Raw genomic sequence first — 16,971 nt, 5'->3', positions numbered from 1 at the left:
CTATAATAAATACATAATTTTAATAATTGTCAACTAAAAACATTTGCAAGACATGTGATTCCAAAACTCTCTAAATCCAATTCTTACGAAAATTGTTAACAGGCAATCATAGGAAATCGTAAAAGTGCTATGTATAGAAGTAAAGCTAAATTCACTTCTATTTTGGCAAATAACTATTCTATTGATAAATTTATTTTTTTTCCTAAAGTGAATCAAATAATTTTTTAAGCAAATTTTCGTTATTTTTTTTTTTTTTTTTTTTTTTTTAGAATAGTGCACAGTTATTGCATTTCTGTAAAATTTATTCAAAATGTTATATGTTTATAAAAACTAATTCATATTGTAATATTCACTAAAAATGAACAACGAAATAACAAATAATTCAAATGTTTCTTTTAAACATTTTATAATTTTTATTTGATGTTTCGACTTGCACTCTGGAAATCGTTTTCAAAAAAAAAATATACATATACAAAAGGCAAACTTATGAAACAAAAAAAAGAACGAGCAAAAAAACCAATTTTTGCAAAAAAAAAACGTTAAGATCTAGGTAGCTTCATGGGAAGTTCAAAAGCAAGGGAGGCATGGAAAACGTTGAGGAACTTCAGGCAGAATACCCATGAAAGGGTAATAATAGAACCAAAACAAATGAACGAATGGGTAAAAGATTACCCAAATCTGAAGAATCAGCGTACAAACCTGATTTCGTTTACTTAAAAGTAGACACGCCCACTTCAACACTTTAAACCTTATTCTAGCTCACTGTCAGTAGCGTAACTACTTGCCAGTAACGATTGTACACGTACATATGTAATTGTTTATTTCTTGTGTCTGTATTTGCAAAGTGACAGGTGATATCAGGACAAAGTTGTGAAATAATATTTAATGTATTTTAATATTTTGATAAAACAAAAAAGAAAGGGTTACTTTAGAAAATATCAAGCGGCTAACTTCACAAGCAACAGGTAAAAATATTATATAGTTTATTTATAACGAAACGTAGTTTTCAATATTCTTATATACTGAATGTATATAAAAACCAGCTTACTAAAAAATAAACAAAAAGATAACAATTTTATGAAAGAAGAATAAGAAATTCTTGGTATCTTTCATTACAATAAATCTACTGACATTCAGCACAATAATTAAATTCATGGAATATCAACATAACTTTGTTTTCGGTGATCATATGTAAAAATCTTGTTAGAAATGCTAATTATATGTAATTCCCAACTTAGTTTTTGAAGTGATAATATTTTTAAACAAATGCAAATATTTTTTCGCGTTTACAGTATTTGGAAATTGTATCAAAAGCTTGACTTGGTGTCAAAGAGACAGAAAAAGTCGTAATAAATGCAAATACATAAATAAATATAAAGTGGTTTTTGTATTTTTTTACAAATTTTTCTTATACTACCGTTAAATGAATTTTCAAGGAGAGTAAAGAGTTAATGGAAATAACTGGAAAAGCCAGTCCAAGAAAAAAATTCGTTAAGAAATCAACAATTACGAATCTGCCTGAATTTTAAATTAGGGTGACATTCGCCGAATAATGTATGATTTTCATAGAGCAGAAATGTGTTGTGTTACTGTTAAACGGTTAAATATTAAAATTATGGAAGAATTAGATATCCATATGTCAGAAACTTCATTTAGGAGTCCTTAAAGAAATGCAATTTAGATGAAAAAAAAAAACACAAAATAATCGGAAAATTTTGGTGGAAAAAATGGAAATAAGAACTTTAAGAGTAAAATATTTGAGGCAGATAAAATAGTTCGGAAGGCAAAATAAACCAATCGTTTATTTAGATGAAAGATATATACACAGTGGACATACTTCCTCGAAATATTGGACAAACAATTACACAAAAAGGTTTATGTACTGTTATTTCTAAAAAGCTTATAATAGTTCACGCTGGAGGAGAAATTATTAAAAATAGTTTGTTGATATTCAAATCAGGGACCACATCTGGAGATTAACATTCCGAAATGAATTCGATAAATTACGAGAAATGGCTAAGAGAGAAGTTACCCAACATATCACCTAATTCAGTAATAAGTTGTAATAATGGTAGTTATCATAATCTACAGATAAATCTAGCACCTAATTCCAATGGTTTGAAGAATGAAATGATGAAATGGTTGACAGAACACAATATACCTTTTACTCCAACGAGATTAAAACCATTATTATATGAACTCATTAAATTGCTTAAGGGCCGATATGTAACATACGCATTTGATGAGTTGTTCAAAGAATATGGCCACGCCGCTTTACAGTTAGTCCATATTACCCAGACTTAAACCGTATCGAATTAATTTGGCCAACGGTTAAGAATAATGTCAGTCAAAGGAATGTCACGTTTAAATTTCAGGACCTAAGAAAATTAGCAGAAGAATTTAATAAAATCGGTATTGAAGATTCATCATGCAAAGGCAATCATGTTAAAGATAAAAGATGGATATTTTGAAAGAGAAATACAAACTGATATACATTTGGAAATTAATCCTATCGTCATTAATCTTAGGGACTATTCGAATGACAGCGACTGATAAGTTACAAAATATTCTAAGTAATATGTACCAATTGTATCTACAGGTGGCCCGTGCTCGAAGTATCATAAATGCGCGCCCATGCTACTGTATTACAAGGAAAAAGATATACTCCTCAACTGACGAAATAAGAGATATAAAACATAATAAATTGCCAATCTGCTGAAAACCTTATCCAGTTTAGAAAGAACGAGTTTTCATATTTTGTCAAGTGTAAACCGAAAAATAAGTCTACAGGTAAGTTATTAACACTACATTATGATGTAAAAGCTTGAAATTTTAAAGAAAAACCTTTATAGATTTCTTTCCTATTATTATAGAAGCTTCAAATCCGATTTTAAGGCAATAAAAATATATTTGTTGAAATGTCTCAACCATTAAGCGCTTTTGGAATCAAACATTCTATTGTTTATTCAACACCCTTAAAATGTGATGAATAAAAACTAAAAATAACTCATTCGTAGGTGTATAGACTGAATAGAACATGAATCACACTTATTTATTAATGTATCATTTTAAATAATGGAAAAATGATTCATTAAATGAACAACAATTCAGTATTACACAAAATAACAATGAAATAATGATTGCTACAAATATAATATCAATCTCCATAATGTATTCAATAAATTGTACTCAATAAAATTACTTTTTTCAGTTCCACGCCCTCAATAAAAATAAAATTATACATATATTGCAATTAGGGACTATAAAAGTTCTATTTTTTTTTTCAAACCTATACTGCCAATTCTAAATAAGTGATGGAGTGATTGAAATATCACATGTACCTATTTCAATAACTTTTTGAATGAAATATGTGGTAATTGAGTAATACTATTAATATTTATTAAGGAGTTAGAGAGTTCTTGAAGAAAGCAAACATAAATTTTTCAAATAATTGTATCTTAAAAACCAAAAATCTAATTTATTTAAAATTTACACATTTTAAATATAGAAAAGTTTAGAATCTGAATAAGTTGTAAAAAAATTTAGCTAAAAATATTGAAAATTGTCGATTGTTTCCCGCAGTTTTCTTCGTCCGCCATTTTTTGAGGTAGGCAGAATATTTCGGTGCATGTTTGTCTGAATTCAAAAATTCAGATCATTTTCTTATACGTTATGACTGGCTCGTGATTGAACGAATTGAGAAAAAATTAAATTTAAAGTTTTGATATAAGTTTGAATGAACTTTCGTCTCCTATTTTTTAGCATTTTTTTCGATTTTCATTGTTTTTGAAACACATTTTTCGTAAAACGAGTCGACCGATTGAAAATACCTCATTCAATTATAAAACAATAGTATAAAGATGAACTGTGCAAAATTTCAGCATAATCGGTAGATTCGTTCTAGAGAAATCGTGCCTATGGCATCGAAAAACATAAGGACGCACCGAGTGCGCGGTGTTCAAATCTTTATAACTCCGGTAATATTGCTCAAATTTACTTCAAATTTGGTGTGAATACTCTTGAAGTACTATACTTTCATATTGAATAATTTTTTTTGATTTTTTGAAAATACAAGACCTACGTAACCCCGTAACAAAATGTATTTTCCTACTAACCGGTGTGCTTTAGTGTGAAGTTTTCATCTGCGAATTTGTTTCCATAGATTGATTTTCCTCCGGTACCGTTGTGGTTGGTGAAGTCGCCTCCTTGGCACATGAAGTTGGGAATGACACGGTGGAAGGTGGATCCTTTGTAGCCAAAGCCTTTTTCGCCGGTGCACAAGGCCCGGAAGTTTTCGGCTGTTTTGGGAACCACGTCGTTTCTTAGCTGTAACATAAAAATGTTTAAATTGTAGAGGAGAATTAAGTCTTTTAATTATAAACTTGTACAGTATACCAAGTTCCAGTATGTCCAAGGTATACTTGACCATAAAAAATTTAATGATAACATAAATAACTGCCATTATATATCCGAAAGAATAATACATAATATGAACATCACAATGAACTACCAAAAATTAAATGCCGTATCTATCTATAGCTCCGAGGACTGCAAACCTAAGGAGGAACGAGAGGCATTCTACGAACAATTGTAAACCATATTGGATAAAAAACCTCATGAAGAACCCTTAATTCTTATGGTTGACTTTATTCCACGAATAGGAAATAAAATTGTTCCAGGAGTAAATCAAAGATTTAATGAAAACCATGTCAATGCAAATGGAGAACTCACAGCTAATCTATGTACTATTAACGAACTGAGAATCAATAATACATTTTTCGACCATAAGCTCCAGTATAAATATACATTTGAAAGCTCCAGAGGCACAAATCTACGATTGATTTTATAGTTATAGTCACTAATAGAAAAATGACAATAATGAAAATAACACCAAAACATTTTCTACAGGAAATCACCGAGGAAAAATTCAATGTAGAATCACTATGGAACGACTCTACAAGAGAAATGTACCAAAGTCATACACAAAAGAAACAAAAGAAACAACAATACACCATAGTTCAGGTGTATTGAAAGAAATGGCAGAATTTAAGGAATACAATAACATACCAGCAAACGAATGGGAAAGATACCTGACGGAACTGTTTAAAGGAAAGGAAAATAATAATCAACGCAATAACGTATTAAGACACGAAATGGAAATCAGTTTTCAGGAAATAGAAATAGCCATAAATTCACTCAAAATTGGAAAGTCACCAGAACCAGACTGAATAACCAACGAGCTTTTAAAACACGGAGGAGAAAGTATAACCCTAGAGATGACAAGACTTATACAAAAATAATATTGCACTGCAAGTGACCAGACGTATGGAGAAACAGCATAATGATACCAATGTTCAAGAAAGGAGATAAAAAGACCTCAACAATTATAGAGGTATAAATCTACTGAACACCGCACTTAAGCTAACCAGAAAATTCCTAACCAACAAAATCAATAAACTAATAACTTTATCAGACACATCACGATGGAAATAATTGTTAATAACATAATTTAATCTAAAAAAAATTGAACTATTTATGGAGTAATTGTGAAATTCTTCAATAGTTCGCGTCAGATATCGTTCTTGAGAGTGAGTCACCCTCTCCAATATATTGTTGGACTATAAACTGTTTGACTAATACCTGGTCCACCTGATTCGGAGCATTATCTCAAAATTACTTGCTATTAATTATTAATTTGCATTTTATTACAATGGGCGTGGATTATCATCACACGTGGCCATTAGTATTATGTATCCATTGATAGCGTCTGTGTCATAAAATATTATTTCCTACTAAATAAAAAGTGAAGTAATCCGGATGTAAACAACCTTCAGACAAACGCTGACAGAGTTATCTAACACTTTTCAAGATAACACATTGATGTCATCGCTACTGTGTTCAAATTAACTAAATCCAAATGAAAGTGGTTCTATAAATCATATTTTTAAAAAATAAAACGAAATAAAGAAAATATTAGTCTTAAAATTTGCATTATTTTGTATTTCATAGAGGAATGGGGTAGAATGAACAGGTAGTTATTGATTTTATACATGCTTTTTACTAAAATATTCGAAAAGAATGAGTTGGTACTTTGTATAGCAATTTTTTGTCCAGGTAATTGATAACGAGTCAGTTAAAAAAATATATATAGCATGCGTGATGTGAGTCAATCGATTTATATTACCCTAAAACACCACAAATTACTTGACCAAGGTAAACAAACAATACCGATCACCAGCTTCGCCCCAAAGTCCGACCCCTTTCTTTTAATTAGGGAACAAAGTCGCCCGCTAGCCTTGACGAAAAATAATTACTTTCCCATATGTTCCAAATGAGCCTTCCAAGGTCGTCGCCTTTAAATTTTTTATATGTCCCCTGCGTGACAAGAAAGTGGCTTATTTTTTTAAAGGAAACCATACTCTGAATACGTCGATATTTGATACATAATTCAATAATGTAACTACCTTGAATTTTTATACCAAATCAACAGAAAGGGGTAGATGTTTGAAAAATAAATTTCAAATCGATACACCGGACGTTAATTAATATTTTTCAATAAAAGGAAAACTTTGATCTATTGAAAGAAACTAAAAAAACATGACAAGAAATTATTTTCACATAAACAACAGAGACAAAACCACATAGATAACAGAAACAGCTGAAAGTTTCCAAACTTTATAAGAATGTTGATAGAGGAGCGCGTGTTCAAGAAACTCGCAAAATTGAAGAATTCTTTATCAGACCTGGAGATGAGACATAATATTGTAGAACCTGTAGATCTAAGATATGCACAAAAAGATAAAAATATCAGCGCATTTATGTCAGGAGAAAAATCAGTTCTTTAATAAAGACCTCATAGGCCTCTTATAATCGTGTCGTCTGTCTGTCCAGTACGATAATGCTCGAAGGGAAAGCCCTATAGTCTTGAAACTTGAAGCATAAATTCCTCTTGATCCAAGAAAAAATACCAGTGTATTTTGGGCCATTAGGCCACAATTCCCAAAAAATATAGATAAATTATGATAACGAATATGTTTAAAAATGTTATCTGATTCTTAGATATTTTATTGAATCAGTTATTTTCACCCAACATTTTGCTATTCCATATCAGTCTTCTTTATTCAGGTATGACTACGGTCGATGTACCTATAGTAAGCCTACGCATTTAAATTTCAAATATTAGTAAAACAAACCCAAGAGGTCTTTCATTAGGCGTTTCCTATCTTTAAATTTAAATAAAATATCACAACTTTTTATTTGATCAGGACAATGTACCAGCAAACAAGTCCTTAGTTACAACGGTTTCTCTCGTGATGCAGATTTCGAAATTGTGGAGCACCCCTACAATTATTGTGTGTAAGGAAAGGAAAAACCAACACACTAAACTCTTTCAATATAATTCTGGCAAGTTATGGCCAAAGTCCCTAGTCCATGGCAGGCCGTAAATGGTCAAGGGGAGCTAATAATCCCCACGTTAAATTGTAGGAACCACCCGAAAGTGGAACAAAACAAAAATTGAAAATTGGAACCTTGAATGCGAAACCTTATCGGAAATCTTTAACTTCTTCCTCTTTACAAGCAATTCTGCTTGTTCATTGGCGGATTAATACCTCTATGGAAGGCTGTCGCTCCATCTTCTGCGCGGTCGTCCGATACTTCTGCAGATTGGTGACTTATCCCTTACTATTTTGACAACACAGGTCTCCTCCATTCTGCTTATGTGGTTATTCCATTCTTTTATTCTATTTTGTGTCCATTTATTTATACACTGTATGTTACATTTTCTTCTAATGTCTTCACTTCTCTTTCAATCTCTCAGCATATTTCCTGTAATTCTTCTCAGTACTCTCATCTCTGCCGTTTCCAGTAGCCTTTGCGTTGTGGCTGTGTCGGGTCTTGTTTCTATGGCATATGTCATTATTGGTCTTACACTGGCTTTATAAATTCTTGACTTCATCTCAGTTTTAATGTGTCTGTTTCGCCATATAGTGTTATTAAGGCATCCTGCCAGTCTATTTGCTTTTTGTACTTGATCTCTCACTTCTTTGTCCAGGTCTTCATAGCTAGACAGTGTAATTCCCAGGTATTTTATTTCCATTACTTGTTCAATACACATCTGGTTGGTTCTTTGCTGACTACTATTGTTTAAGTTTCCTGAGTTAAATTCTTTTGCTATTATGTTAAATTTGTGGACCAGTCTTTGCAGACCTTCATCTTGGGCTAACAATATTTCGTCGTCTGTGTAACAGAGTATTTTTATTGCTGTGTTTCCCATTCTGTATCCTCTCCCTAAACGCTTTTGATGATTCCATTCATGATCAAATTGAAGAGAATGGGCTCAATGAATCCCCTTGTCTTATTCCGCTGCCTATTTCTATAGGTTCTGTAAGTTGTCCATCAATTCTGACTTCCATTTTGTTGTTTTGGTAGGTGTTTTCGATAGTTTTTATAATATTTTATCCATTATACAGAAGATGGATTACATATTTGAGTCTTCCTCAGTCAAACGCTTTCTTAGGTCAATCAGACACAGAAATGTTGGTCTATTATACTCTAGTGATTTCTCAGTAATCCTTAACCGAAAGGAAAATCTCAACATCGTGAGAGAACTTGGGAGGCAGTGAAGTTAGATGGCATGGATCTGGACAAATCTCGATAAACATGATATAAATGCTGGCAATGACGATCTTCATTATTATAACGGAGTGACATTTACAGTTGACAAAAAAAGCAAAAAAATATGTACAAGAACTTATAACTATATAAATAATATACGAGTAGCGAATTAATGCCACACCCGAAATATTAATTTTATTTTTAAGTATATGTTCCAATACGAGAATTCTACCAAGAGATCAAACATCTAATGGAGATAACAAAGAAAAATGATGTAAACATTATCATGTGAGATTTTAGTACCAAAGCAGGTAAAGGACGGACTGAAGACAAAATTTGTAGAGTTAAATAAAGCAGTCAGAATTTGATTGTAAGGATGTATGAAAATATTTTTGATGTAACAAGATTAGCGGTAATTTTTATTTTCTTATTATGCCAGAATAAGTATAATATCAAAGTTATACCAAGTAACAAAAAAACAAAATTTGTGTAATTTACTAATGTTTGTATTTTGAGAACGATTCCCGAAGTGGAAATTGAAACGTCAATAAACTTTAACCTTTAATTGTGGCTTATTCCTATTTAATTATTAATTATTTTGATACTTTTTACTGTTTTAAGCCGACCACTCACGATACTGCAATGTCGTTCGACAAAATCGTCGAATATCAATTCTGCAGTACTGCATCATAGAAACCATCCCTGTGATAAATTTGTAACGATTTTGTTTGTTTGTCAATTAGTCGAATTCGATAAAATTGATCGACGTCGCAGTATCGTGAGTGGCCGGCTTTATACTTTATTGATATTGCGACTAGTTCCAATCAAGAAAATTCATAAAAAAAGAAATGCACATTAAAAAAAGAATCAAATTTAAAACAATAGGTATATACAACTTTTAAATTTATCACCTTTGAACAATTTACGTACCAAAAATTGTTATTCATGGGTGGATTAAAACAGAACACATGTTTATGTGTATATCTGAACGATCAGATTATTTAACCCCTATTTGGCCTCTTTAAAATTCCAAGCACTGTGAAAAACCGCCGTTTATTATGCTCAATCGACCACGCTCTGTGAGCGTTTTAAAAAGGATTCACAGGTAATACATAAATCATAATTGTCCGGTTGAATAAAGCAGTCAGAATTTGGTTTTAAGGGTGTATGAAAATTTTGCAACATTTTTGAGGTAACTTATATTAGGAACAACGCAATTTTATAATTTCGGCAGAAAAACGTCAGCATATCTGACAGATCTTATATATATGAGGCTACTGGTAACCTACAAAAACAGTTTCCTACTTTATGACAAAATGTTCTTTATTGTAAATCATAAATTGCAAGATGGACCAACCTCACTTTCCAATTGCACTAGACGGCAGTACAATAACAATTTGTTTCTTTTTTGACAATGAATTTGCTGTAAAAGCAAGGTGAACTAACCCCGTTTAGTCCATATTATATGGCATTATATAGCATATATGGCAGTAAGACACAAGTTATTGTAATTAAAATTACATTTTTTATCTAACTAAAGTTTGACGTTTCGATTTCCACTCTGGAAATTGTTGTCAAAAAATTATGTTTTAAAAATTCTGGGAAAATGGTATAACCAACAAATTGTTGATAGGTTATGACCCTTTATTATAGGATGACCTCTATAGAAAACAAACTAAAAATCCTGATTTTAGTGCGTTTTTAGAAATATTTTTAATAAAATTTGTTATCAAATCAACGGTGAAAATTCGATATCTTCTGATTAGTGTCCTATCGACAAAAATAATAAATTATATATCTCGTGAGAATATTAAGAAATGGCAAACATCGTCCAACTTTTATTTTGTTAACACCTTTATAAAATATGGCTTCATTTGCTGCAAAATAAAAAAGTCATATTTCAATCAATTGAAATTCTTTTTTGTTTTTAACCAAACACTTGTAGTAGTACTCATAATAGTCATAATAATCTTCATTTCGAAAATTGTACATGCATATATACAAAGACATACATGTTATATACAGACATACACATATATGCAGAGAAAAATACATTACAAAAATCCTGTTACACATTTGAATCTTAAAAACCAATTACCTTGTATGGTTGAATCTGCAATAAAGATTCTGTGGTTCAGATCACATATCAATACAGGCTTAGTTTTGCTGCCCATGGGATATTGTATTTCAAAAGAGCAAAAGATGCTGTGGGCGGCCTAGTTCTTTATTATCTCGAAATAATTTTCTTAATTTCATTATGTTAAAATAACTTTTCGTTACCCTAACAAAAAAAAAGTTTTTAACTACAATCTTGTAAGAAATATACTACAAACGTGTAAATTTTAATTTATTTTTAAGTCGTGACATTATTTATTACTGAATTGTTGAGCCAAAAAATAGCACTTCATTTATGTCGTTTTGTTTCAGATTATGGAAATTTACGATGTTTATATGAGTCAATAAAAAGAATGCCAGCAACTACAACTAGAAAATAGCTTGTGTGTCAATGAATAAATCGTACAAATCATTTCTTTTTACCAAACTTTAATTTGGAAAATGTCCCAATTTGAAACCTAATACAAAATTATTTACATTAGTATCAAAATTTTATTTGACTGGCATAATATGAAAAAATCCCCATGCTTTATTGGCACCTGTTAAGTATGTTATATAATTTTTCATTTATACTACATTTATACTCTACTTGTACAGAATATAATTACAGGTCATTAATGACTATCTAAAATTTGAAAAGGTTAAAAATTATAGCCAAGGTTTAAGAAAAAATTTTTAAAATTTTTTTGAAAGATTATATTACATAGGATTATTATTTCGACATCACTTTGATTAAACTTTAACAAACAGTATACCAAGATAACAAATTTTCGCTATCAAAAAAATTCCTAATTAACTCCCTTATCACAATGTTCTGCAGTTGGTAAATAGCAACAGTATAGATTGTGTAAATGATGTAGTAATATATCATTATAAGTATATACACAGTGAAATATACATATATATAAGGTCAAATATTTGCAATATACAAGGTCAGCTCCAAAAGTGTAAAGCTTTGTTTTATTAGAAATTAGTCTTCCAGCTTGTGACATCCTTTAAAGCAATCACTGCTGTAAACAATCAACTACATCAGTGTTTTAAATCACTGAAGCAATTCTACAACTTTGTGATAGCCTACATTGCTATGGCCACATTTTGAATTTTCTGTCATGATAAAAGTTTATTTAATTTGATTTATTTATTTATTAACAGGATATCCCAATAACAGTAAAAATACAATAATACAGAAATAATAAACTTATGCAAGTACAACATACCTCTTAAATTAACTGCACCTGGTATTGAATAGGTCTACATCTGAGTTATTCAACAATCTCATATATCTGTGTAACATATTGTTACAACAATATGGTGTTCATGAAGGGGGATATTAAAAGTAGTTATATGGTGCAAACCTAAATATGGAACATTAAATCTGATATCATTCAGCAGGTGAGGGCAATATATATGACTATTTATAATTTTAAAAATAGAAGCAACCTGAAATATCCTGCCTATTACTAAGTGGTGGTAATCATAGTAGTTGCTTGATATTAGTATAATCATGAATAACAACAATATTTTGAGTTCTAAATCCACAGTATCTCAAAAACCTAGGTTAAACAGCCTCTAATGTGTCAATATGACATTGAAAGTAGGATGACAAAACTACTAGCTCATAAGCTAGTCTTGACGAATTAGATATATTTGAGATTGTTAAACATTCATAGGCAATATGATGTAAGCTTGAGTTCAGTAGAGGATCACTTGCTTTTATAACACTCAGTTCCCTATCGCTGGAAAAAGCCAACTCCAAAAATACATTTCTCTCATTTGATATAGAATTACATTGATAAAATTTTAAATAAAGTGTTTGAGCAACATCCACAGCTGAATCTCCTGGACAATGAACCAATACGCCATACTCATTGTTAGACCATAATGCATTTGGTAAATTGTAGTCACCAAATATAGGGATATTAACTGAGGGACACAACTGAATAAATATTTTCAACAGAGTGGCAGTATTGGAAATAAGAATCACGAAGCATTTGAGGAGGAATGTAAACACCCTCAAATAAACTGAGCAGAAAATTGTCCCTTACAAGTTGCCCTTTAAGTGGCATTTTCAGTTTTGGAAGCACATAAAAGAGGTAGGATGGCATAAGATTATAGGAAGGCACGTTACATTGTTTGTATGAGTAGTTTTGTTTTATTTGTATTTATACAACTCATACAAACCAGATCAAATAGACTGGTGCAACAACACTTTATTGACAATATAGAACATGTAAATAGATTCACATACCTAGGAATGGATCTGGTCGCAAGCAATGAAGAAAAACCGGTAATAAATAGAAGGCTTGTGCTGGCAAATAAAGCCTATTTCGCGATGGGCCACATATTCAAATCGCGAGACGTACACCGAAAACAAAACTCCGGGTCTATAAAACAATAATCAGGCCCATAGTAAGTTATGGTTGTGAAACATGGGGGGGTGACACAGAAATCTGCCAATGCATTAGATGTGTTTGAAAGAAAAATATTACGTAGGATCCTGGGCCCAATAAGTGAAAACAACAACTGGCGAATTATGTATAATAGAGAAATATATGAGCAATATAGCGAACCAACAGCACAACATACTAAACTGCAGAGATTACGATGGGCAGGGCACGTGGTCCGCATGCATGAGAATAGAAACCCCAGAAAATTATTAAAAGCAAGAATGCAGGGAAAAAGACCTGTTGGAAGACCTAAAAAGAGATGGGAAGATGAAGACGAAGCCAGGAACTGCCTGGGAACGCGTTCATGGAAAAGAACAGCGGTAAATCGAGATGATTGGAGAAGCCTGTTGAAGGAGGCCAAGGCCCGATTTGGGCTGTAGCGCCATTGGATGGATGGATGTTACATTGTATTTTGTCAAAATGAATATGCTGGCACATTATCATGAAGACGCTGCAAAAAATGCTGTTTTCTTCTTGCTGCGTCACACAATACTGAATTACCATTGAATGCAGTTATTTTCATTCAAAATCAAAGCAGTAGACCTCAAATTGTCACTAGAGGTCATCTTTTTCATAGCGACCACTTGTTGTTCAAAGTAATTTTTAATTGAATTTGTTTTCAAAAATCAAGTTTTTAGAACCCTGAAATCACCTTTTAATTCATAGGCTGTCAAACTTCAACCTCAAGTCATTTTTCAGTGTTTCACTGGGATGTCTTCCAGAATGTGGGTCAACAGATTTACAGCCTTCCAAACCTTTGTTTTACTAGTATGTTCGTCTCCAGAGGACTTTTGTAACATGCAGTACAGACTAGACAATATCCTGAGACAGAAACAATAAAATTGTTACAAAAACTTTTCAAAATTTTTAATTTCTGCTTTAATGAGTTTATTTGAGGAGTTACTGATAATATTTTTGACATGGATGAAACATTAATTAATGAAGGACAGACAGTTTGTAAAAATAAGTTTGGCAAGATAAACAGATTAAAACTCTTAACTGGTAAAGGTCTTTCTTTAATTTTCACTCATATTGGTGATTATATAAACAGATAATTCCATTGGAATCCGCTGACCACAATCCATTATTTCAGAATAGATGAATAGGTCATTTGTTTATTAAATTCAATTCTATTTTCAATAATGTTTTGATAGTTATAATAATTGTAATAAGAGCATTTTTATTATAGTTTTTATAGTTCGGTAAGTAATCAGTATCGTTTCAGTATCGTTTTATATTCTGAAAATAAAGTTTTTAAAAACAAAGTTTCCACGAAAATGAATTTAATTTGGCAGAGATAAACGATTTGTTAATAGTTTGTTAGAATTTGTTTCGAACTCTGCAAAAGACTACCATGAAGAAATGATTTCAGATATTTTTTACCAATCAATTCTGGCATAGTTCTAGACAATGCCAGATACAATTGAAGATTAAAGGAACTATTATCTGACAGCCAGAAACGGAGCTGTTTCGAGCCGCGGCGAGCAAGGTCATGATTGCCAATATGATTTCCAACATCCGAAACGGATAGGAACCAGAAGAAGAAGAAGATTCAGTAACTGGAAAAGAAAAATCTTAGATTGGTCAGAAAGCAAATAAATAATGGTAGAAGAAGGAATGCTCAAAAAACCTCTATAATAAAATAGCATCAAAAGAATTTAACCCCTTAACGTACACATTAATTTTGAAGTTATGGTCAAAAAATAATCGAATTTTTTTTTTAGTAAAAATGTTTTATTTTGGTTATAATTGAATAAAAAAAATATTTTCAATGGCGTAAAACCTTTACTTTTCGTGGGGGGAGGGGTGTACGCAAATCCGTTGAAATTTAAAAATTTTGTTTAGACGAAATACTTTGAATAGGTAAATAGTAGTATGATTTATATGAACAATACAAATATTCCAACATATTTTATTGACACACACACACACACACAATATTGTATTTTAGATGAATTATAATGAAATTTAGTAAAACAAAAAATATACACATAACTCTAACCTACCGAATATTATATGCAAAATTTACTTACCAAACAATATAATATGTTAAAAATAAGGCACAAATTAGTTCAAATGCAAAAAACAATAAATATCGACTTCAGACGACTTTACACCGGCAAGACAGAAGGCTTGTATCAAAACAAAAGTTCGACAATAATATCGGTTATAAATGATGATGACTGCAAATTGCAAGTTATGAGATAATAAATATATTTTAAAGTAACTCAATACTGACTGAGTCATCTATTTTATAATAGAAAAATAATTTAGATATATGCTTACATATGTCTCTTTATACAAATATCCGCTTTGCAAGGCTTGAAAAATTTTATGGATAAAATTTAACCGGCGCCCGTGTCCCAGACGAGCGCGTACAAAATTACCAGTAAGGCGCGCCCGTGTCTGAGACGGGCACGTACGTTAAGGGGTTAAGAAGTATGCTGTAAACGAAGTAGCACAAGAATGTTAAGTTAAAGAGGGTTAGGAGCTTTTTGCCATTGTCAAAAAGCTTCCTGCTATTACTATTACGACATAACTCTTGCTATATTCACTGTAGTAATCTTTCTGGCTGGGAACATTACCTTACTTCATAGTGATATTCCATTTTTGCCTGGATCCTGGATATTAGGATAGGAAGTATTTGTACTTGTTGAACTTGTAGGTTTTATACCTATTTATTAATAAATAGCAAATGTAAGAATAAAATCTATTAAAAATGCATTAAAAGCATAAGAAATGAAAAGCCAAAACCACAATTTGAAACATGAAAACTTTTGTTACACTTAGATGAATCCATGAAAGTGAATATTTGAACATAAAAATATTGTTCTTTGATTTTACTGCTTTTTTGTATTAAAATTAGGCTACAGAAGCATGAAATAATATATAATTTAAAAATTGGTCGATTTCTACAATAAATGTAGGAGTTGTAATTTTTTTTATAAAATTCCTCTAATCGCGGTTGATACATATAATAAATTATTATCCCTTGACATTCATTTTCGTATCACAGAATAACCTTACATAAATAAGCGATTTTTATAGCAAAATCGTGATAATATAGTCAGGGTCATAGGAAATTTCCATGCTGACTACTTAAACATCACACCTTTCAAAGGAAATCGAGAGTAGATATAAAATGTAGATAAATATACTAGCTAATTATAGAATTATAAAAAACTGAATGCCGGCTTCTCCAAAATCTTAAGTTTCTAGTTAGTTGTATGATCCGGTATGAACTTAAAATAAACTTATTAACATTTTAAAATATTTTTCCATATTATATATTTTCAGATATGTGCCATATCAATAAATTTATTATTTATAAATGAGAGTAATGTGACAGACGCCATGAAGACAAACACGCCTTCCAGACTACCTCAAAGAAATTTATCTAGAGGTATTTTTCCCGGCATTTTTCACATATTTCAATTAAAATCAAAGTGATCATTATTACACACAGCTCTTAAAGTGCTTTACAAGTAAAGGGCACATATATACCTACTATAGTGACTTGCAAGTTGGCATGGTCATGGTAGCGTAAAATAATTGCTCCTAGAATTATAAAAACGTGCTTTTCACTTACCTCGATAATGATTCTTCCAACGGGCTCGTTTTCAGCAGTCATGTCGAAATATACCCTGGGCAAACCCATTTTTTGGCTTAAGTTTCTGACCAAAGTACAGCTAAGAAATTTCACAAACTGCGAACTCACACCTCTACCGGCGAATGCGCTTTGTAAACCGGCTTGACGGGAAAAGACAAAGAAGGCCATCTTTAACGGAAGTGA

General features: G+C 31.4%; 1 protein-coding gene across 2 annotated transcripts in view; it reads right to left on the bottom strand.

Moving 5' to 3' along the window:
* Positions 1-16,971, bottom strand: part of LOC140444177 (peptidyl-prolyl cis-trans isomerase) — a 17,248-nt gene extending 277 nt beyond the window's left edge. Inside the window, exons 1-2 of one of the 2 annotated variants that reach the window (XM_072535890.1) lie at positions 16,768-16,971; positions 4,116-4,326 (exon numbers count right to left, since the gene is read on the bottom strand). In XM_072535890.1, the coding sequence (XP_072391991.1) occupies positions 4,116-4,326; positions 16,768-16,956 (400 nt within the window). In that variant the 5' untranslated portion in view covers positions 16,957-16,971. Of the gene's footprint in view, positions 1-4,115; positions 4,336-16,767 lie in introns of those variants that run through there. The other variant, XM_072535891.1, reaches the window with a different exon arrangement.

This window comes from Diabrotica undecimpunctata, chromosome 6 (assembly GCF_040954645.1).
Source record: "Diabrotica undecimpunctata isolate CICGRU chromosome 6, icDiaUnde3, whole genome shotgun sequence".
Classification (NCBI taxonomy): domain Eukaryota; kingdom Metazoa; phylum Arthropoda; class Insecta; order Coleoptera; family Chrysomelidae; genus Diabrotica; species Diabrotica undecimpunctata.
This window is presented reverse-complemented; position numbering and strand designations above follow the sequence as displayed.